This window comes from Microcaecilia unicolor, chromosome 11 (assembly GCF_901765095.1).
Source record: "Microcaecilia unicolor chromosome 11, aMicUni1.1, whole genome shotgun sequence".
In the NCBI taxonomy this organism is placed as follows: Eukaryota; Metazoa; Chordata; class Amphibia; order Gymnophiona; family Siphonopidae; genus Microcaecilia; species Microcaecilia unicolor.
Genome location: NC_044041.1, coordinates 46,234,426 through 46,257,945, shown reverse-complemented (window position 1 = coordinate 46,257,945; position 23,520 = coordinate 46,234,426). Strand labels below are relative to the sequence as shown.

At 43.1% G+C, this 23,520-nt stretch overlaps 1 protein-coding gene across 1 annotated transcript in view; it reads left to right on the top strand.

Annotated features, from left to right (window-relative positions):
* The window catches only part of TMEM132D (transmembrane protein 132D), a 506,509-nt gene that overhangs the window by 88,982 nt on the left and 394,007 nt on the right, over nt 1–23,520 (top strand). Inside the window, exon 3 of the mRNA XM_030218396.1 lies at nt 14,913–15,059. Coding sequence (XP_030074256.1) covers nt 14,913–15,059 — 147 coding nt within the window. The remainder of the gene's footprint in view (nt 1–14,912; nt 15,060–23,520) is intronic.

The following is a 23,520-nucleotide window of genomic DNA, read 5'->3' as shown; positions in this document are numbered from 1 at the left end:
TTCAGGTCAGCAAGCCTCTCTTCATACGTCTTGGAACGTAAATCCCATACCATCCTCATAGCTTTTCTTTGCACCGCTTCCATTTTTTTAACATCCTTCGCAAGATACGGCCTCCAAAACTGAACACAATACTCCAGGTGGGGCCTCACCAACGTCTTATTCAGGGGCATTAAAACCTCCTTTCTTCTGCTGGTCACTCCTCTCTCTATACAGCCTAGCAATCTTCTAGCTACGGCCACCGCCTTGTCACACTGTTTCGTCGCCTTCAGGTCCTCAGATACTATCACCCCAAGATCCCTCTCCCCGTCCGTGCCTATCAGACTCTCTCCGCCTAACACATACGTCTCCCTTGGATTTCTACTCCCTAAGTGCATCACTTTGCATTTCTTCGCATTGAATTTTAATTGCCAAACGTTAGACCATTCTTCTAGCTTCTTCATATCTTTTTTCATGTTTTCCACTCTCTCCAGGGTGTCCACTCTGTTGGAAATCTTGGTGTCATCCGCAAAAAGGCAAACTTTACTTTGTAACCCTTCGGCAATGTCACTCACAAATATATTGAACAGAATCGGCCCCAGCACCGATCCCTGAGGCACTCCACTACTCACCTTTCCCTCCTCCGAGCGAACTCCATTCACCACCACCCTCTGGCGTCTGTCCGTCAACCAGTTCCTAATCCAGTTCACCACTTCGGGTCCTATCTTCAGGCCGTCTAGTTTATTTAAGAGCCTCCTGTGGGGAACCGTGTCAAAAGCCTTGCTGAAATCTAAGCAGATGACGTCCATAGCACGTCCTTGATTTAATTCTCCCGTCACCCAGTCAAAGAATTCAATGAGATTTGTTTGGCACGATTTCCCTTTGGTGAAACCATGTTGTCTCGGATCTTGCAACTTATTGGCTTCCAGGAAATTCACTATCCTTTCCTTCAGCATGGCTTCCATTACTTTTCCAATAACCAAAGTGAGGCTTACCGGCCTGTAGTTTCCAGCTTCTTCCCTATCCCCACTTTTGTGAAGAGGGACCACCTCCGCCGTTCTCCAATCCCTCGGAACCTCTCCCGTCTCCAAGGATTTATTAAACAAGTCTTTAAGAGGACCCGCCAGAACCTCTCTGAGCTCCCTCAATATTCTGGGGTGGATCCCATCCGGCCCCATGGCTTTGTCCACCTTTAGCTTTCCAAGTTGTTGATACACACTCTCTTCTGTGAACGGCGCTCTATCCACCTCATTCTCAGGTGTACTTTTGCCAGTCTCTCTCGGTCCTTCCCCAGGGTTTTCTTCAGTGAAAACAGAACAAAAGTATCTATTTAGCAAATTGGCATTTTCTTCATCATTTTCTACATAGCGTTTTGTTGTATCTTTTGTCTCACAATTCCCTTTATAGTCTTTCTCCTGTCACTAATATACCTGAAAACGTTTTTGTCTCCCCTCCTTACATTTCTAGCCATTTGTTCTTCCGCTTGCGCCTTCGCCAGACGTACCTCTCTCTTGGCTTTTTTCGGTTATCCATTTTTTTTTAAATTTCAGTGTTTAATGTTTGTATTTTTGGCTTTTTGTTCTGCTGTCCTTTCCTCTGTCAGTAAATTGTTTTGGAGATATTTTTGATATAAAAATAGATCTTTAAATTTTAGGGAGTCTTTTACTATGCCACAGCAGTAATCAGCTGGTATCTAGATTGTAAGCTCTTTGAGCAGGGACTGTCTTTTTGTGTATGGTGTACAGCGCTACGTATGCCTTGTAGCGCTATAGAAATGATAAGTAGTAGTAGTAAATGCCGAGATGCTCATAGGACTAAAATGGGCATCTCGGTATTTACCACCAGCTAATTTCTACTGTAAGCTAAAAATGCTACCACGGCTTAGTAAAAGACTCCCTTAATAAACAGACCATTTTCATAATGTTGGTAGATATATGTGCCCTGCCCTTTATGTTCCTGCAGTAAATAAATAAACAGTGTAAGATAGTTAAAGATCAAAGGCTGATGCCTCAATAGTAAATATTTGAAGGCATGCTTCCATGCATGAGCATTGTGAGAAAATAAATATTTTATTCTAACATCGTTTTTTATGGTTAAGCAAACATCACAACTTAATTTATCGAGCAGTGGGTGAAACATAAGTTGAACACATCAAAATAAATGCTCATTTCCAGTAGAGAAGATGCATCAAACCTGCAGCGAAGTGGGATATTACAAAAGCATATCTTCTCTGTCTTCATTATATTGGGTTCTTTAAATTTTATCTGACACACCAAAGTGTAACAATTAAGTTTAGACAGTCTTGATAAAGTAGAGGAAGCCTGAAAAATAATTGACTTTTTGATTATTGTATCCTAGGAACTCTTTGCAATCTACTGAAACCTAAATTAATGCTCCTTCACTGTAGTGCTTTTCTGCAAATTATTTTTCAGTTTGCTGTAATGAGCAGAGACTAACCTTTTAACCATCCATGGCACTGCAGTGCATTTCCCCCTGGCTTCACAGTCTGGATATCAGAAAAAACATTGGCTATGCTTTTTGTAGGTATTTGATAAGCAGGGCAGTGGCAGGATAAAATGAGACTACCTCTAGCAAGCGTTGCTTTTAGCACCAGCTTCTCTTCTGGGCCTGAGTCAAAAGATTGGCATGATGCCCTCCCGGCTTGGCGTCTGGAGCAGCCCCCCTTCCTGCTCTCTTTGTGACGGGCTTGTTGATAAGAATACAAGTCTTCAACTCATTCTCTGGATTAACCAGAGACGGATTACGTTAGAATATGAACAAGCCGCCATATTGTGGTTCTGTCTTGAGTCAAAGGAAGAAGGAATTAATCAATGCTCCTTTTTTTGGGTGCAGGAGGGGGCACAGTAAAATTCAAAACTGCGCACGGGTAAGGTACCATTAACACCCCAGAAAGGGGCGGTGGATATTTATAATATAGTTGGGTGATGGTTTATACTGTTGGGCCTTGATGGCTAACGTTCATGTTGGATTCTTTTATATTTACTGGTGACGATGACAAATTTGTTTAATGAAAATAAAAATCTTGGCAATGTATACTCTGTGGGGAGGGAGGGAGAAAAATGTTATAAGCTTAATGACGAAAAGCTTTTTCAGAAGGTTCTGATGAGGACTTTTATCTTTGTATGAGTATTAATGCTGATATTTGGTTCATCTGTATCATTGGTGATGTCATTAATAAAAATTTGTTGACTACTAAAATTCAAAACTGCAGGCTGGAATGATGCTCAAGGCATACTTAGTGAGCATTTGGCAGTAGGGGGGTTCATTTCAAAGTTCCATACCACGTTATTACCCAAGAGCAAAAATTTGTGCTAAGTGTATGATTGTTAACACTTTCTACCTGTGGTTCTATCATGCTCCAGTTTACTAATGGGAGCAAGTTCAGGGTGGAAAAGCTAATGAGTGCACTATATTCTTTCTGTTGTAGTCCAATTATGAATATGTAGAGTGGCAGTTCTGTAAGGAACATCAGGTTTGCTAGCATGGAATCCATCAAATTAACCTTTCCAATGGCTTATTACCCTACTGGTAATTTTATTTAATTGGTGATATGTGTCAGCAGTATTCCATTGCTTTCAAACTTTTTCTTATGCCAGTGTAAAAGGTTAAATACTTTGTTCAGCAGCACCTGGAGGGTAATTGTATAAAGTGGGCACCAACATTTATTCGCCAAATAAGTGCTTACATGATTGGAATGCCAGCTTACATGCGTATATCTGTGCATATATGTGTAATATATCTACTGAAGGGCTAATCTGTAAATGCACGCATATCTGTCCACACAAAAGAGGCAACTATGATCCACAGCCAGTAGTAGCAAAAGAAGAGAATGGATCAGAAAAGATGAAGTAGAGCGCTTGTATTAAAAACTGCCCAATCTGGCCGCGTTTCACCTATTGCAGGCTGCTTCAGGGGCAGCAACTATCAATTAGATATAATCCATAAATTAAGCACAAGTCTTAAATTAAAATCACAATTATAAAACATAAATAAGTGAAAATAATTAAAATCATAAAAACATGCAAAATCATAGAAATCATGCGTTATACCAAAATGTCATTTCGGTGACATGAATATAAAAAATATTAACTTGACTACATCTTACATAGCTCATATTTGACAGGTGGGCAATGGGCATACACATAGGTTGTGTCTGGGTAGAGCATGGGCAAGACTCACATTTACATGCATAACATATAGAATACTATAAGTTAGGCATACAACTCTAGCATGTAGGCATGACCATTTACACCAGCTCTATGGCTGGCGTTAAGTACTCACACCTAACCACATGCAGACATATACCCGATTATGCTAGTATTCTATAAAGGAAAGTAGGCACCTAAGTTATAGAATACTCTGAAATTAGACTTTGCATTTATCATTTATTAGTACTCGCTATTCTGTTCTTAGGGCCCTGTTTACCAAGCCGTGCTATAGGCGTGCAGTCTTTTTAGCGTGCGCTAAAAATTAGTGCACACTAATGCTAGAGACACCCATAGGAATATAATGGGTGACTCTATCATTAGCGCACGCTAATTTTTAACATGTTCTAAAATGTTAGCGCGCCTATGTGTGGCGTAGTGAACAGGGCCCTTATTGAGCACAAATCAAAGCAGTTTATATAATAAATTATCTGAAAGTACAGAAAAGAACTCCAACATAAAATAGGAAAGAGGAGCCATACATACATCATAACCTAAATATAAAGTAGCAGAGAAATTTAGGGCGGGGTAAATGGGAGACTAAGGGGAGGGGAATTTATGTTATGTTTCCAGATTCTGCAGTGAGCCTGTGCTGTAATCAAATCACAGAGAAAGCAAGGTTAAAGAAACGAGTCTTGAGCTCTGTACAAAATTTGCTGTACAAAGTTTCTGCTCGAAGAGTACATGGGAGGGAATTCCAAAGTAGAGAATGACACGGGGATAAGATTTCTCCCTATCCCCGCCCTGTCCCCGTGGGTTCTGTCTCCGTCCCCACCCTGTCCCTGCAGGCCTCGTCTCCATCCCCGTCCCATTGCATGGCCATGCGGTAAGAGTTCTGTTACCGCATGGCCATGTGTGCTGGGGGCTTTTTTTACCCACTGCGGTAAAAAAAGGCCCTGGCACATGGGAAAAAACGGCCCCCGCTGCCAGCACAGGGCCCTTTTCCCCACAGCTTGATAAAAGGGCCCCTAAATGTTTTAATCCATTCTTTTACAAAGCTGTGGTAGAAAGTGGTTTTAGCGCATCCTTATGTGAGTTTTTCCACATGTGCTTAGGCCATTTTTTTTTTACCACAGCAGTAAAATGGCTGATTTTCTATTTTCAGAATTAATAGTCATGCACTTGTGTTCCCATTAGTGCGCAGCTATTAATAGAAAGTAGCGTGTGAGTACTTACTGCCACTCATTTTGTAGACGGCTCACGCGCGAATTCTGCATTAATCAGTAAATGCACGGTAATGTGCATGCACTAACTGATTAGTGCAGAAATGACCACTCTTTGCACCCTCCCAGACACACCCCCTGCACAAAAAGAATTCACATATTTTTTTTAGCGCATGAGTAACACACGCAGATTAGGAGGCCGATATTCAAAGTGATTTAAGCTGGCAGGAATCTCTCCTGCAGGCTTAAATAGCTTCCTGTTACCTAGCTAGGGATATTCAGCGGCAGGGCCACCGAGAGGGGGGGGACAGGGGGGACAAAATTCCCTGGGCCCGGGCCTCCGGGGGGGGGGGGCCCATCGCCACCGCTACAGTCCGTCCCGCCCAGCGTCGCTCCCTGGCATTGAATTTAAGCGCCTCACCTTCGAAAGTGCAGCAAGCAGCGGCAGACCACTCCTTCCTTCCGTGTCCCGCCCTCGCCTGATGTAACTTCCGCGAGGGCGGGACACAGAAGGAAGGAGTGGTCTGCCGCTGCTTGCTGCACTTTCGAAGATGAGGCGCTTAAGGTCAGTGCAGAGGGCCCGTGGGTGGAGACAGGGCCCGGTGGCGGGTGGAGGGGGGCCCGGCGGGTGGGTGGGGGGCCCGGGGGCTGCCATGTCCCGGGCCTGGCCCAGTCTCTCAGTGGCCCTGTTCAGCGGAACTTAACTGGACAGTGCCACTGAATATCGCCTGAGACTGACCCCTCCCCCCCAAAAGTGGGCAGGTCAGGGGCGATATTCAGTATCCTGGTATACACTGGAAGTGGCAAAGCACCATCTAAGGAGTTTTTTCTTTTTTTGCTTATATGGTGCTTAGCCCCTTCCAGTACATCCCAGAATGCACCGGACACGCCACCAGGGAGATTTTTGCTTTGGGGACTGGGAGGAGGTGCGGGGGTGGGGGTCAGGTTCCACTGGACCAATAGGGATATTTTGTGGGGGGACTGGGAGGGGGTGTAAGGGAGTTTGAGATCCACCAGACCACCATTGATTTGTTGCCTGGGGGTGCAGTGGGGCTAGGGCCGTGAGGGGGTGCGGGGTCAGAGTCTACCTTACCACCAGACCACCAGGAAAGTTTTTAGATCTTGGGGGGGGGGGGGGGTCAGGTCGGCAGGGGAGAGGGTCGGGTCTGTGGTGATCAACTGTCAAATGCATTTGACAGCATTGTCAAATGCATTGGACAGCTCCTAGTCGCAAACAGCGACTACTGCACAAAGGGGGGATCCGTGCATCTCATTTGCATATGATCTCCTTGTGCATCTGTCGCTGTTTGCATTGGCCTCTCAATGTATTATTAAGCTCTGGAATTCATTGCCAGAGAATGTGATAAATGTACTTGCATAGCAGGGTTTTAAAAAAGCTTGGACAACTTCCTAAAGGAAACATCAAACCAATATTAAGCTGGACTTAGGAAAATCCACTGCTGATTCCTAGGATAAGAAGCATAAAATCTCTTTTGTCTTTTGTGATCTTGCAGGTATTTCTCACCTGGATTGGCTACTGTTAAAAACAGGATGCTGGGCATAGTGGACCTTTGGTGTGTCCCAGTATGGAGATGCTTATGTACTTATGTACATATTTTTGGACAAACCCTGGTGTTTTAATTCCCTTTTGCTCCAGCTCACTGGCCAAATTTTGTTGTGAGCAATTTTCTTTCTGTACAAAATTTACACAGACTAATAGAGGCCTCACTAGGGGCTATCCTAGCCCATGATTAAACGTTAGAACAACTCAGGTCAAGCAAATAACTATCCTAAACTTATCCAGATAACTTTATTTGCAAACTTTATCCAGATATATTCTGCAGCTCACTTGTAAATTCTAGGGATGGGCAGCCTCCACATTTTTGTTTTATTTCCCTTGTCGTGTGCAGCATTGTTTTGATTTGTTTTGGTTAGACTTCATTTTCCTTTGGAAAGAGTGCATGCTCCATTTGCAAAGATGGCTGAATCATTCTGAAAGACTGCACACTCTTTTATAAAAAGGACACATTATTGGCAGGTAGGGCACCTCCTTTGTAAATAATCCACAGTGTTATTAGCGAACAAAAACAATAAAATGTCTTTTTCTTCTGTAACCTCATGGGATATGTTGGCTTTTCCTATGTCATTGTACACGATAGTTCATCTCTAGTAAATTCCACTTAGAAAATTTTGGGCCTCTTTTACCAAACTGCGCTAGCAATTTCCATGCGGCAATGCTGACAAAGCCCAAAGTGAGTGGGCTTTGTGGGCATTACCACGCTGGGAATCGCTAACGAGGTTTGGTAAAAGAGGCCCTTTATTTAATGTGGTCCTGAGTGGACTTCTTTTTTTTTTTTTTCAATGTTTCATAGGTCCCCAGTTTCATGTTTTGATTTATGATGTTTTTGCTGTGGGTTTGGTCATATTTTAAAAACTCTTTTGGTTCATATATAAACCACCTTGAGCACATGTTGGTAAGACAGGGTATGAATTCAAGTAATTAAATAAAAAGCATGCTTTTGCATGGTTATTTGGATCTGTAATTGAGGTGTGTGCACCCCATAACCAAATTCTAATAAATCATGGTCACGCTCCACTAAGGAAATCAGTAAATGAATTTATCTTTCCTTTAATACGAAAGACTGAAACAATTGAAAACTGGTCTATATGGAATGCATGGTGTATATTTTGCTTTCTGAAGCTTACATTGGGCTTTTGCCCTTTCACTAATTAAATTTACTTATTTAGCCTCTTGAGACATTTCTTTTTCAATGTTTCAATTTGAGCTAAGGGGTTCTAATGCCTAGGTGGAGTGGGTTTCCCGAAGAAACGTTAATTAGACAGCAAACATGTTAGATTTAGAGAATGCTGCTTGACAAAACCAATAGATAAACAGATTGAATTCATTTTAATGTTTTCATGGTGACGCATAACGCTAACTGCTTTCTGTCTCACAGGGCTGGAAAACCACAGACCATAATAAGTTTCTGGATACATTATGCGGCTTTAAATAGCTTCTGTTGTGCTAGACCACTTTCCATAAATTATTTTAACTCCAGCGGCATCTCAGGGACGCCCAGCTCCCTTTGACTGTGAGTTTTCAATCAGGGAAAGTATTAGTCTAACATGAGAGAACTTCGAGGCATCTTCTTTTAAAACAAGTGACGATCATGATTTGTGCAAGAAGCATCCCAGGGAACTCGGCAAGAAATTTGTTTTCCATAGCTACCGGAATCCAAGTCTTAAAACCCCAAGCTCTTCTTTCAACATGTCTAAAATTAAAATGACTGTAATGCAGGTGTAGAGAAGATTGTTGTACATTGTTTTGGGTGAACCAGGGAGAAAGGCTGTTTTTTGCACTTACATTTTGACATCATTAAGAATTTGTGCCAAAAGCCAGTTGTTCATTACACTGATAGTGTGATCATTAAGATTTGTTTCTGGAGCAGACTCAGGTTGAATTGTGTAGGTGGTTTGAATTTATATTAAACAGCTCATTGGGCCTTTTACAAAGGGGCACTGAAAAATGGCCTGCGGTAGTGTAGATGCGTGTTTTGGGCATGCACAGAATCATTTTTCAGCGCACCTGTAAAAAATGCCTTTTTAAACATTTTTGCTGAAAATGGATGTGCGGCAAAATGAAAATTGCCGCGTGGTCCATTTTGGATCTGAGCCATTACCGCTAGCCATTGACCTAGCGGTAAAGTCTCACGCGGTAACTGGGCGGTAATGACCTACGCGTGTCAAATGCCACTTGGCACGTGTCCAAAAATAAAAATGATTTATCGGACGCACATATTGGTTTGTACGCCAAAAATGAATTTACCGCAAGAGCCACGCAGTAGTCGGGCAGTAACTCCATTTTGGCACGTGGCTTAGTAAAAGGGCCCCCTCAATGTTTTCCTTGGTGACCCTGCACTAGCACTTTCTTGTGTAATATTACATATTCGAGGAAGCCTGTTAGGCATGAAGGACCAGAACATCAGAAATTGTTTCTTCAAAAAGAGGGAAGGAATGTGAATTCTCCAGTCGCAAAATTAGTTTTTGTACAAGGATCGGTATCGGTCAGTTTGTTCATTTTTTAAGCCCAGCTATATTCAGTTCCTCACATTTTAGGTTTCATATGTCTTGATTATTCATCTTAGCTACGCTTCATCAAACCTCTGATTGATTAGCAATCATTCTTCCAGCTTCATCCCATTTTTCTACTTCGCACTGTCATCTGCCTTGTTGCTCTCCATGTTGATACTATTTCAGAAACGTTATTCTGTCATAATCCTAACTTTCTCTTACTTATACTAACAGGTCAAGTGAAAGCTGCCTGCTAGAGCTGAGCATTGCAGAGTACAGCTTTTAGCGACCATCTATTTGAAAACAGAGAAGATGGTTCGTGTGGTGCATTATTTTTGGAGCGCATAAGTCTCCTAGGTATAACAGCTCAAGACATTGACCCCCCCTGTTTACAAAGATGCACTAGTGGCTGCTGTGTGGCAATGCCGACACAGCCCAATCAAAGTAAATAGTCTAGTGCAGCCTAGTAAACAAGGGGGTAAGGGACGTGTAATGGAAGTGAATTGTAAAGATTGTTTTTCATCTCTGTCTTGACCGACCAGTGCACTCGGGGTCTGTATTGTTGATTAGAAGTAATTGTGTTTAAAAAAATGATTGTTTAACTTTGATTGTGTGAGAATAAGTTGGAATGCAGAAGATAAGACACAGCTGTAATTAATTTGGTATGTGAAGGGGAGGATGGTATTTGTTTTCAGAAGTTCAGTCTGGCAACCTGGGCTTGGAAAACATGTGACCACGTTCCCACAGTATGGCTTGTTTACCTAAACAGAGAAGCATTCTGTAATTTTCCTCAGCTCTGAACATGAGCTCTAAGTCTAATAAAAAGGGGGGCTTGTTACAGCAGAGTGGGGGCTCATCTGTGAGTGGACGCACTGTGCGGAGGATCTGTTCCTGGTCCAAGAAGCTCCTGGCTCTCGCTGTGAACTGCCCCCCCCAGCTGATGTTAAGAGCCTGGATGATGTAAGGACCAGTGATGTTGTATGTATTATTGCTTCTTTTCCTGGTCTAAGAACTCTTAGCATTGCTTAGATGTAGAGACCAGTGATGTAATGATTGTTTATCTAGTTAATCATTGTGTTTATATAGCTAATCGTATATATCTTACCCATTGTAAATTTTAGTTCCTCTAATAAAGGTTTCATTTATCTAATACGAATCCAAAAGAATCCACAGTAATTACTGAGTAGTCTATGTCAGTGAGACAGGCTGTAAATCCATAGCAGTACAGGAGGATTCTTTAAATGGCAAAGCTAAGGGACCCTTTTACTAAGCTGCAGTAAAAAGAGCCGTGTGCTAGTGGCAGCGGCCATTTTTGCCGTGCGCCAGGGCTCCTTTTACGCAGCGGATGAAAATAACCAACTACAAAATGGCTGTGCAGTAAGTTCGCAGTTGTGGCGGTAAGGGCTCCCACACTAACCTGGCGGTAACTGGGCTGCATGGGATGCTGCCCAATGACCGCCAGGTAAACCCTGCGGAAATATTTGTTCAGTATTTCCACTAGCACGCTGGGGGTGGTACTACTGCCTGCATTGGGCGAGAGAATGTGGTAAAAGCAGTTAGCTTAGCATGGTTTTAAAAAAAGGCTTGGACTAGTTCCTAAAAGAAAAATCCATAAGCCATTATTAAGGTGGACTTGGGAAAAGCCACTGCTTATTTCTGGGATAAGCAGCACAAAATCTGTGTTACTCTTTTGAGATCTTGCCAGATACTTGTGAGCTGGATTGGCCACTATTAGAAACAAGATACCAGGCTTGATGGACCTTCGGTCTGACCCAGTATTGAAATGTTTATGTTCTTATTCTGACTGCAATCTTTCTATACTAGTTCTTGGTGAAAATATTTTTCCATACAGGACCAGGAAGTCAGTTAACTCTGCAGTCCATATTTTGCAGCAGTATCCAGCTATTCCTCTTTAAACAAGGTCAAGATTGTATGTGTTATAGCTGAGAGAAATCCTTATCTGGAGTAGTGTAAGCAGGGAGTAATCAGCCAGACTAAAGGGGAAAGTTATTAACATGGGCTACCATTAAGTCATGCTATTTTACTGTTAACCCAGGCTATTAGTAACCAGGTCTCACTGGATAAAATGGGACCTGTGCTAAAATAGCACAATTTAGTGGCAAAATAACTTGTCCCAGCAGTAGCCCATGTTGATAAATACGCTTCAAACATGCGCGCACGCACACACACATATTTCGGCGCTGCATGCACCTGCTTCAAGAGTCAAAAAATGTCTGTAAAAACAACATAACACTTAAAAACTTAAATACAATCACAAAATATTAAAAATAATATAATTTAAAATGATCACTAAAATTAAATATTGACAATACATGAAAAATGGTACAACATTAAAAATAACTGTTGCACTTACAAAAATACACATTAACAATGCAGGTTGAATTAAATGCTGCAGTGCAATCTCATGCAAAACAACAGATTAATTCAGAAATCCGTAAAAGCTGCTACAGGCCATTTTTTTCACAAAAAATATAATCACCTCATTACAATGAACCTGCAAGCAACTTGCCTGTTTCGAGCATTGCCCCATTTCTCTTCACTACTTTTGTTTTCATCTCTTTCAAATATCATCTCTTCTTTCTCCTTTCATAGCCACCTGCCTTGCCCATATGTTCATACAGAATCAGAAGAAACTGCCACAAATTAATGAATGTAAAACCATTGGTAATGCCCCCCACAGAGGAAAACCCCCGCCATCCAAAGTCTTCTTCAGCACCAGTCTACAGCGTGTTTGCTGATCTGTTTCTGTGAATCCTGACTCCTGGCGTCCTGCACGCACCGGAGACCGGCACTGAAGAAGACTTTGGCTGGCGGGGATTGGGGACCCCTGCCGGCAAAGTTGCCTGGCGACAGCGGTGGGAGGAAGATCGAAAGTGGCGGGGGAGGGTTGGCGGCGGGGGGGGGGGGGGGGGGGGGGGGGGGGGTCAAACGTAGAGGGGGCCAGGGCTAAATTTGTGGGGGCCCATGCCCCATGGCCCCACCTAGCTACGCCCCTGATGTGTAACATAGATAGTAACATAGTAGATGACGGCAGAAAAAGACCTGCACGGTCTATCCAGTCTGCCCAACAAGATAAACTCATATGTGCTACTTTTGTGTATACCCTACTTTGATTTGTACCTGTCCTCTTCAGGGCACAGACCGTATAAGTCTGCCCAGCACTATCCCCGCCTCCCAACCACCAGTCCCGCCTCCCACCACCGGCTCTGGCACAGACCGTGTAAGTCTGCCCAGCACTATCCCCACCTCCCACCACTGGCTCTGGCAGAGACCGTATAAGTCTGCCCAGCACTATCCTCGCCTCTTAACCACCAGTCCCGCCTCCCACCACCGGCTCTGGCACAGACCGTATAAGTCTGCTCAGCACTATCCCCGCCTTCCAACAATCAGCTATTCTATCTGTTCAGGTGGTTCCACTGAGTATCCACATATAATTTGAAACACCTGAATTGGATGTTTAATGATATACCTGCTATTTGTACGGACCATCTAGATCAGTGTTTCCCGAGTCCGGTCTTGGAATTCCCCTTGCCAGTCAGGTTTTCAGGATATCTACAATGAATACTTATGAATTTGATTTGCATACTCTGCCTCCAATATATGCAAACCTCTTTCATGCATATTCATTGTGGATATCCTGAAAACCTAACTGGCAAGGGGTACTCCAGGACCGGATTTGGGAAACACTGATCTAGATGTACAGCTTATACATGTGACGCCCAATTGTGTACAGTTTGTCCTGGTTAGAAATGAGACATTCAAGTTAAGACAGTTACATTTAGCAGTGCATTTTACTCATGACTATGGGGCTATTTTACAAAACCGCAGGAGGGCTAACGCGGGGGTAGCGTGTGCTAAATCAGCATTACCACCAGGGTAGCACGTGTGCCCAGTGGTAATTCCGAGTTTGGTACGCACCGAATCCCACGGTAGAAAATATTTTTCCATTTTCTACTGTGGAGGGGCGTTACCAATGGTAATTGGCAGTGCGGCTACGTTGGTGCTCGCTGCGTGGTTATCACATGGGTAGTGTGTGAGCCCTTACCGCTAGGTCAATAGGTGGCGGTAAGGGCTCAGGCTGTAAATAGGTGCCCATTCCCAGCCCATTAAAAAAAGGCCTTTTTCCAAGCCGCAGTAAAAAGTGGTCCAGCGCAGGCCAAAAGACGCACCCACTTTACCACAGGCCACTTTTTACTGCAGCTTTGTATAAGGACCCCCTCAGTGAACATATAAAACCTGCTAAAATCTCCCCCATGGTAGCTGAACCATGCTGCTTAGATATATCCTATAGTTACGTTGCTAGGTGGTGCCAACCCTGGAATGTCCCAAATCCTGCTTCCTTTTTGGACAGATAACTTTGGGACTATACTAATGTATACATTCAAAATAGACGTGCTTTTTTGAAGTGGGCTTTGTGTGAGGGCTGTTTATAGCTATTCTGCATGTTGTCTTAGGGGGGGTCTTGTACTGAAGGGTTGCTGCATGGCAACCCAGAACTACCATCGGCCCAATGCAGCCTCTGGTGGTAGTTCTGCCCTGAGCGTATGCCATTTCTGGCGCAACCAAAAATATTTTTGTAATTGCTCCCTGCAGTAAGAGTAATCTTACCGCATAGCCATTTTTTAGGGGCTTTTTACCCACTTTGGGAAAAATGGCCCCCAGCGCTACAGCAGGGTCCTTTTCACTGCAACTTGGTAAAAGAACTCCTTAGATTTTTTAATTTTGTGTTTTGTATTTCTTATCTTTTCATTACTTTGTATTGTTTAATTTTTTAGGACAGCATTTCGATTCAAATTTGTAATTGCAGCTAATTGAGCAATTAAAGGTATGATATTTATTTATTTATTTATTTTTCCCACTGCAGCTCCTTGTGACTCTGGGCAATAGAGGGTTGAGGGGGTCTTTTACTAAAGCTTAGAGTTATCTGCGGCAGGGTCCATTTTATTCCTATGGGCCTTCTGCAGATAACTTGAGCTAAGCTTTAGTAAAAGACCCCCTCAACCCTCTATTGCCCAGAGTTTCAAGGAGCAGCAGTGGGAAATAAATAAGTAAATAACATATTTTTAATCATGCAGTTAATTGCAATTAAAATTTTAATTAAAATGCTGCCCTTTAGCAAAATTATATGTTCAACTCCCCTGCCCAGATTAAAAAAAATAGAAACATGCATGTATGGGGTCCACCAACTTCATAAGTTCTTTTGTGCATAGCTCTTAGTATCTCTTACATATTAATTTTTGGTAATTCTCAGAGATTGTTTGTGTAGTAGACAATGCTTCTCAAACCCAAAGCTGCCCTGAATTTCCCTTTCAAAATCTGCTTGCAGTTCCATGGGTACAATTGCAGGCCACCTGGGAGTTTTAGCATTGCTCTCCTCATGCCTCTGAAACTTTTTTCCCCTGATGCGGAGGAGATACTGGATTTAACCATTTGAATATTCTTTTATTCACCACAGGACAAAAGTGAAGAAAGGTGTGACTCTCCTGGGTGTGCGAGCCAGTAGCCCCTCTCTCTGGGATATTAAAGAGAATATGGATTATGCCAGCAAACACTCACCAGTGGATATTGTATGTCAGAAGAAATCGGGAGCCATGGAGATCAGGTAGGGAAATTGCACCATTCCACTGATTACGTTCATTCCTATAACACTACGAGACCCCTTTACTAAGCTGCGGAAAAAAGGGGGCCCTGCACTCGTGGTGGGGGCCATATTTGCCACACGCCAGGGCCCCTTTTTCTGCAGCAGGTTAAAAGGCCAAAAAAAGAAAGGACTGTGCGGTAAGTTTGTACTTGCCGTGCATCCATTTCGGGGGGAGGGAGCACTTACTACCACCCATTGAGGTGACGGTTAGGGCTCCTGCGCTAACCTGGCAGTAACCGGGCAGCACGCAATGCTACCTGATTACCGCCAGGTAACTCCCCTGTAGAAATTATTTCTGCCAGCGCTGGAAATAGCCGGCATTATTTCCGGGTTGCCACACGGCAAGTCTTTAGTAAAAAGGCCCCTAAAAGAGGTGAAAATAAAAAGCAATATTTAGACAGGAGGTTTATTGGAACCAAGGCTCTGTTAGTATTTGTATATCTAGGCATATTAGCTATAACAGCCTGTGTGGAATATTTATTACAAGGGACCATTTAAGTGTTATTTTAGTGAGTTTTAATACTTTGACTCCTTGGAGTTTCATCTCTTCAAAAAGGTACTCATATCTAGTTACATAAGTACATATTGGGACAGACCAAAGGTCCATCCAGCCCAGCATCCTGTTTCCAACAGTGGCCAATTCAGGTCACAAATACCTGGTAAAATCCCCAAAAAGTACAAAACATTTTATACTGCTTATCCCAGAAATAGTGGATTTTCCTGAAGTCCATTTAATAATGGTCTATGGACTTTTCCTTTAGGAAGCTGTCCAAACCTTTTTTAAACTCCGCTAAGCTAGCCACCTTTCCCACATTCTCTGATAATGAATTCCAGAGTTTAATTACACCTTGAGTGAAGAAACATTTTCTCTGATTTATTTTAAATTTACTACATTGTAGCTTTAACGCATGCTCCCTAGTCCTAGTATTTTTGGAAAGCGTAAACAGACGCTTCACTTCTACCCGTTCAACTCCACTCATTATTTTATAGACCTCTATCATATCTCCCCTCAGTTGCCTTTTCTCCAAGCTGAAGATCCATAGCCGCTTTAGCCTTTCCTCATAGGGAAGTCACCCTTCCCCTTTATCATTTTTGTTGCCCTTTTCTGCACCTTTTCTAATTCCACTTAAATCTTTTTTTAGATGAGGCGACCAGAATTGAACACAATATTCGAGATGCGGTTGCACCATGGAGCGATACAAAGGCGTTATAACGTCCTCATTTTTGTTTTCCATTCCTTTCCTAATAATACCTAACATTCTATTTACTTTCTTAGCTGCTGCAGCACACTGAGCAGAAGGTTTCAGCGTATCAACGACGACGACACCTAGAACCCTTTCTTGGTCTGTGACTCCTAACGTGGAACCTTGCATGACGTAGCTGTAATTCAGGTTCCTCTTTCCCACATACATCATTTTGCACTTGCTCACATTAAACGTCATCTGCCATTTAGACGCCCAGTCTCCCAATCTCGTAAGGTCCTCTTGTAATTTTTCACAATCCTCCCGCAATTTAACGACTTTGAATAACTTTCTGTCATCAGCAAATTTAATTACCTCACTAGTTACTCCCATTGCAGTGACATAGAGGCTCTCTTTTACTAAGCTGCGTTAGGGTTAATAAGTGGGTAGTGCACGCATAATCAACCCTACCGCCAGGGTAGCACAGGCACCTGGTGGTATTTCCGAAGTTGATGCGCCCTCATTCCCGCGGTAAATAATTTTCTGTGTTGTACTACAGGGGTCACATTGGTGCGAGCTGCATGATTACCGCACAAGTAGCGCATGGGCCATTACCACTGGGCCAGTGGGTGGCAGTAAGGGCTCAGGCTGTAAATAGCCATGCGCTACATTTAATTTTAGTGCATTGCCATTAAAAATTGCCTTTTTTTCCCAGCTGCGGTAAAAAATGTCCCAGGACGCAGCAATTTCACTTGTACATACTATTGCAGGCCACTTTCCCCCCCAGCTTATTTATTTATTTAGCCATCTGTGATCTACTGTCAGTCTTCACCTGTGTTCAGAATGAAGCCATTCACTTTCACTTCCCATACTAGAATGTACCCTATCAGAAGAATGCAGATATTGCCTACGTAGGCTTTAAAAAAAAATTATTGTTACACTTTCACTTCATGCAGAATGTAAAGCCTCTTTAATCAAACTTCTCTGAAGACATTTATCATTCTGTATTGTTTAGATTTGGTTGAAATCGTGTTTTTGTTTTTGCATAGCCTAGATGTAAAGTCTACCACTAGCACGTTAGAAAGCAGGCTTTCCCCAAGTCTATGGATTTAAAATCCAACATTTTGTACAGAGTGAGACAAGAAAAAAAGTAACCCCCTAGAGTATTTTTTTGCCTTTAAGTCATCATACTTATGTATTACTATTAAACAACATTTAATTAAACTCTGGAATTCGTTGCCAGAGAATGCGGTAGATGCGGTTAGCTTAACGGGGTTTTAGAAAAGTTTGGACGGCTTCCTAAAGGAAAAGCCCATAATTAAAATGACTTGGGCAAAATCCACTGCTTATTTCTGGGATAAGCAGCATAAAATTGAACCTTTTGGGGATCTTGCCAGGGATTTGTGACCTGGATTGGCCACAGTTGGAAACAGGATGCTGGGCTTGATGGACCTTTGGTCTCTCTCAGTGTGGCAATACTTATGTACTTAATTTTCTTAAGCTGTGTTGATTTTACTGACATTTTAGCATTACTACCTAGTGATTTTTGCATATTAAAAATGTTCAAGCTTAAACACAGTAAAATAACCTCATTCAAATGATACAATTAACAGTGTGGCAGAATTTCACAGTCACTATGGGACCCTTTTACTAAAGGTTTGAGGCGCAGCAACAGGCTTGTCGCACGCCAATCCGGAACTACCACAGGAGCCTGGTGGCAGTTCCCACTCCAGGTGCGCACTGTTTATGGTACTATAAAAATATTTCTATTTATGTAGCGCCGGTGCTTACCCGGCGGTAATGGGTGGCGGCTAGTGCTCCCCCCCCTGAAATGGCCGTGTGGCAAGCCGTTCGTTTTGTGAAAAAGAGACAGCCTTTTACCCGCTGCGGTAAAAGGGGGCCTCATCTAGCACAGACCCATTTATACCGCAGCTTAGCAAAAGGACCCCTATAAATGCTCAAAGTGTCCACCCCCAGCTTTAACACAGGCCTTCAGTGGCTTTGGGAAGATCTTAGCAGCCTATTTTGTAGGCAGTATGGGCTCATGCGCTGATCTTGCGCTAATCTGTTAGTGCATGGTAATGTAGATCAGGGGCGTAGGTACTATGGCGCCACGGGGGCTTGGGCCCCCGTAGATTTTGCCCTGGACCCCCCTGCCAACGACCCTCTCAACCCCCCCTCCCGCCGCCAACCCGCCGTCAACCCACTGTCGCCATCTGCTACCTTTGCTGGCGGAGGACCTGAACTCCTGCCAGCCGAAGTCTTCTTCCTTCGTTTTGTTTCTGAGTCTGACGTCCTGCACGTACAACATGCAGGACGTCAGACTCACAGAAACAGAACGAATCCCTGCAGATTGCAAGGTAGGCGATGACAACAGCGGGCAGACGGGGGGGGGTGAGAGGGTCATCGGCGGGGGGGGTCAAAGTTGTTGGTGGTGGTGCTGGCGGCGGCGGGGGGGTGTCAGAAATGGCGGGGGGGGGGGTGTCGGCAATGCCGCCGGGGGGGGGGGGGGGGACTAAAATGTGCCCCCTCACCTCGGGCTCTGGACCCCTCTCCCACCGAAGTCTGGCTACGCCCCTGATGTAGATGTGTTAGCTGATTAGTTCAGAAACACCCACTCTCCAACCCCGACATGTCCTCTTTGCACAAAAAATAAAAATATTTTTTGGCGCAGGGTTTACGCGTGTAGATTCAAAAAGTACTGCAGGACACCTGAGCGCATCCCACAGTGAGCCATTTTAAGCTGCAGCAAGGGGTCCTTTTACTAAGGTCTGCTGAAAAATGGCCTGCGGTAGTGTAAGCGCGTGTTTTGGGCACGCACAGACCCATTTTTCAGCACGCCTGCAAAAAATGCCTTTTGTTTTATTTTTGCCGAAAATGGACACGCAGCAAAATCAAAATTGCCGCGTGTCCATTTTGGGTCTGAGACCTTACCGCCAGCCATTGACCTAGCGATAAAGACTCACTCGGTAACCGGGCGGTAATGACCTACGCGAGTCAAATGCCACTTGGTGTGCATCCAAAAATAAAATTTATTTTTCTGACGTGCGTATCGGACGTGCGCCAAAAATGAAATTACCGCAAGAGCTGCACGGTAGCCCGGCGGTAACTCCATTTTGGTGCGTGTTGGATGCACGAAGATGCCTACGTGGCTTAGTAGAAGGGCCCCTTGGTCACAGAGCATGCCTATTTGATAACATCAGTCAACAAAACTTATTCTATGTATTTTAGTTCGGAAAATGGAATAGATTATGCATTTTAATTTATCTAGTTACTTTGCAGTTGTCCTATACTATTTACTAAGGGGCTTATCACGCACCAAACTGGACCTACCGCCAGCGCAACGCGGATGCAGGCGGTAGTTCCACCCCCAGTGTGCGGTGTTTCCGGCACTGGCAGAAATATTGAAAAAAAATATTCCCGTAGGCGGTAATTGGGCAGCACCGTGCGCAGTGTGTTTTTTCTAGCAAAAAAGATGCCGGTACTCAAATGCTAGGCCACCCTTCAGGAGTGGGGTGATCACTGAGGGACCCACCCCATAATAGCCAGGCCCCCTGCAACCAGTCACAGAATCTATGACAAGGCGGAATTGGTGTGTAGAGCCTGAGCTCCATCATTAAAATTTGGGTTCCATGGGTCAATTTTAGAAGACAATGGAAAAGGTGCCGGCACTCAGTACCCCCAAGTACCCCCTCAAAAAAAAAAGCCCTGACCGTGCGCTACCCAATTACCACCGGGTTAGCAGATGAGCCCTTACCACCACCTCAGTGGGTGGCTGTAAGTGCCCTCCCCCCCCTCCCACATGGCCACACGGTAAGTGAAATCTTAACACACGGCCATTTCTTTTTTCAGCCTTTTTATCCGCTGTGGTAAAAAGGGCCTCAGCGTGCGGCAAAAACGGCCCTCGCCACTAGCGCAGGTCCCTTGTTAGCACAGCTTAATAAAAGGGCCCTTAAGTCATCCTTGGCTAAAATGTGTTTTTCTATAAGTGTTTGTACAGTAGATCTAATATATTTTTCTCAACTACTATTATTAACCTACTGTTGTAGTTTGTACTTGTTCACAGCAGATATGTCCAATGTGATATTATGGTTGTTCCAATCAGATTCCCCCCAAAGACAAATAGACAGAAGATGCATCTGTAAAATTAAATCAGTCTGTTGAAGAACATCCCTACTCTGTTTGCTCCTTTTTTATTTTTATTTTTTTGATTTGGACAACACGGGCATTCGGCACTCACTCAGTCACGCCCCTTCCATATCCAACACACACCAGAAGCCATTTTCTTTAACGAATGTGGATTTATTTAGGCTGCAGCCAGGTCCGCAACAATTTATTTACCATAACCTTCACATAAACAACCATTGATAAACATCTCCTCCCTCCGAGTACACAGCCCTTCTTTCTTATATTACCACAGGCTGTGCCGTCCAAGCACCCTGTTCCTCCTCAGTGCTGTCTGCTATAGTACACGCTGTCAATTCAAATGCATCCCGTACAAGGATGCATTTACCACTTTAACCAAAGCTATTGGCCCCCTGGCCGTCCAAGCCAGGAGACTAGCCGTGTTCACCTTGTTCTGTAAGCCTGCCCGCATGCAGGCATACCATTTCGCTCAGTATTGTAACTTTCAACAGCTCATTAATATATATATAGTAACTCACTTTGCCATATTATCCGCTGAGGTGCTGTGTACTCGTCGCTAATGTTACCTAACTTCCATAGCTTACGCCTTGCTGCGATGGACAACTACCCCTTCCCTGTAACCCCATGGGCGGGAGGGCGGGTCAGCACTGATCCCTTCGTCTGCTGAGTACCAAATGGCGCTGTCTTTCCCTTTCCAACCCTTCTTCATTACTCCTCCCTACCCGCCCCCTTTCCCATTAACCCTTCGTTCTCCTATCCTTTCCTTCTGCTCCTACTCCTCCCTCCCCCCTCCCCCCCAGATTCTTCATGGGCCTTCAGCCCGGTTGTAATCGGCCTCCCTTTAAGGGGTGGGCCTTTCCATTTTCCCTCTCCCCGAAGGGCTTATGAAAGAAGCATGCTTATCCAGCCCCTTGTCTCATCAGTTTAGCATACGTTCATACTTTTAGCAATCAATATATACACTTTCTTATTGATAATCCTAACCTCACATTTTCAGTGATCCATTTTCCTCAGCACAATATATAATATACTTGGAGAGCACTAAAGATTTAGGGGGTGGAATTGAGGGGGTGAGTGGAGTTTCCGCTTGCAAGTCTGCTCCTCATCTGTTTTAAAGTTGTTTTCATACAAGAGAGACTGAAATATCAATTCAAGTTATTGTGGGCTCAGTTACCTTCTTCCCTGCTTGATTGCTTTTCCATCCTCTTTCAGTACTTCCCCCTTGAGCAAAATGTAGAGGTAAACAGACATTCAAGCTATTCTTTTAAAAGCGCCAGCTCTCCCAATCTATTTTCAATGCATGGACACAATTCCAGTCTTTGATGAGATCTACAGTTGACATTAAGACTAATTTTTATTTCCTTTATTTATTTATTTTTTAGAATGAATCCCTCACCTTACTTTTCATGCACAGAAGGTTTTGTTTTATTCACTGCAAAGAAAGAGCAATAACATTCCTCCTTCTCTGGTATTTCTGATGTCAGATGCTAGTTATATTATTGACCCTTGGACTACCTCATCAATTTGTCTTCCAAAACAACCATTAGTGCAAGGAAAAAAAAAATCTTAGTCTCTATGAAAAGTAGACGCATGGATGTGAAGAAAAAAGATTAATCTCAACCTGAGCAAGTATATGCAACTTTCAGCAGTTGTAATGGAACAGCTCTGAGATCTGTATCTTTGAATTCAATGAAGAATTTATATTTTGCTTGAACAGGGTGGATCACGTGTGTATAAAATACATGGACAAACAAATCATTATAATAAAACTTTTAGGGGTACTTTACTAAGGTGTGTTGGAAAATGGCCTGTGGTAGAGTAAGCGCGTGTTTTGGCCGTGCACAGAATCATTTTTCAGTGCAAGAAATGCCTTTTTGGGGGGCTGAAAATGGACGTGCTGCAAAATGAAAATTGGCGCATGTCTATTTTGGGTCTGAGACCTTACCCACCAGCCATTGACTTAGTGGTAAGGTCTCACACGTTAACCAGGCAGTAATGGTCAACGCGCGCTCAAATGCCGATTACCACCTGGACGCCAGAAAATAAAAATATTTTCCAGTGCGCGTAAAAAATGAAATTACTGCCCAGGCCACACGGTAGCCGGGCTGTAATTCCAAATTGATGCACATTGGATACGCATAGGCGCATATGCAGCTTAGTAAACGGGCCCCTTAACCTAGGAACATTGCAAAGTTATACAGTGCATAAACCCTAATAAATATGAAACTGTTTAAAAAACCATCATTCGCATCAGCTCCTTGTCAAAACTCAATACTGTTCAAACAGCTGTTTAATTTTTGGATAAGAAGGCGATGACACTGAAATCCATGGAAGCTGAAAGACATTTATGACGGAGATTCTCCCTTTGGAGGGTAAATCAATGATTTAGGTTATTCCTCCTGCCTTTAGTTCTCTTTTCTGTGGTACGAATGTTTGAACTTCTTAAAAAAAAAGATTGCAAATTCATGGACGTGCAGGATATAATTAGGCACACAGGTGGGATGATGTTATTACAGTTAATTACAGTTAATTCATTTATAGCCCGCCAATACTGATAAGACAGTTCATAGTGGATTACAGTCAAAAAACTAGAACCAAAAGCTATTACAGTTAATTACAGTTAATTCATTTATGCGCCAATACCGATAAGACAGTTCATAGCGGATACAATCAAAAAACTAGAACCAAAGTCTAGGAAATACAAATAAATCCATTACAACAATAACATAATCAAATTTTACAAAATAGGAACCTCATTCTGATAATCCTTATGATCTAGTTCCTCATCATGTATTTATTAAAAAGTGTCCAGCCCTTTCCTAAAGTGACTATAAGTAGTTAAATGCCTGAAGCCAATAAAAAGAGAATTTCATAAACTAGCAGCTTGATAAGCAAATAAGCTAGTAAATAACTTTTTAGATGTTATTTCTCTGGGACTAGGAAAAGAGAAAAAAGATGAGCTTCGTGTACAGTAAAATTGACCCATACAGGAATATTTAATTAAAGAAAGCATATATCGAGGAATCAAACCTTAAACTATTTTAAACAATAAACTTCCCATCTTAAATAATATCCTCGCTTCTATTGGAAGCCAA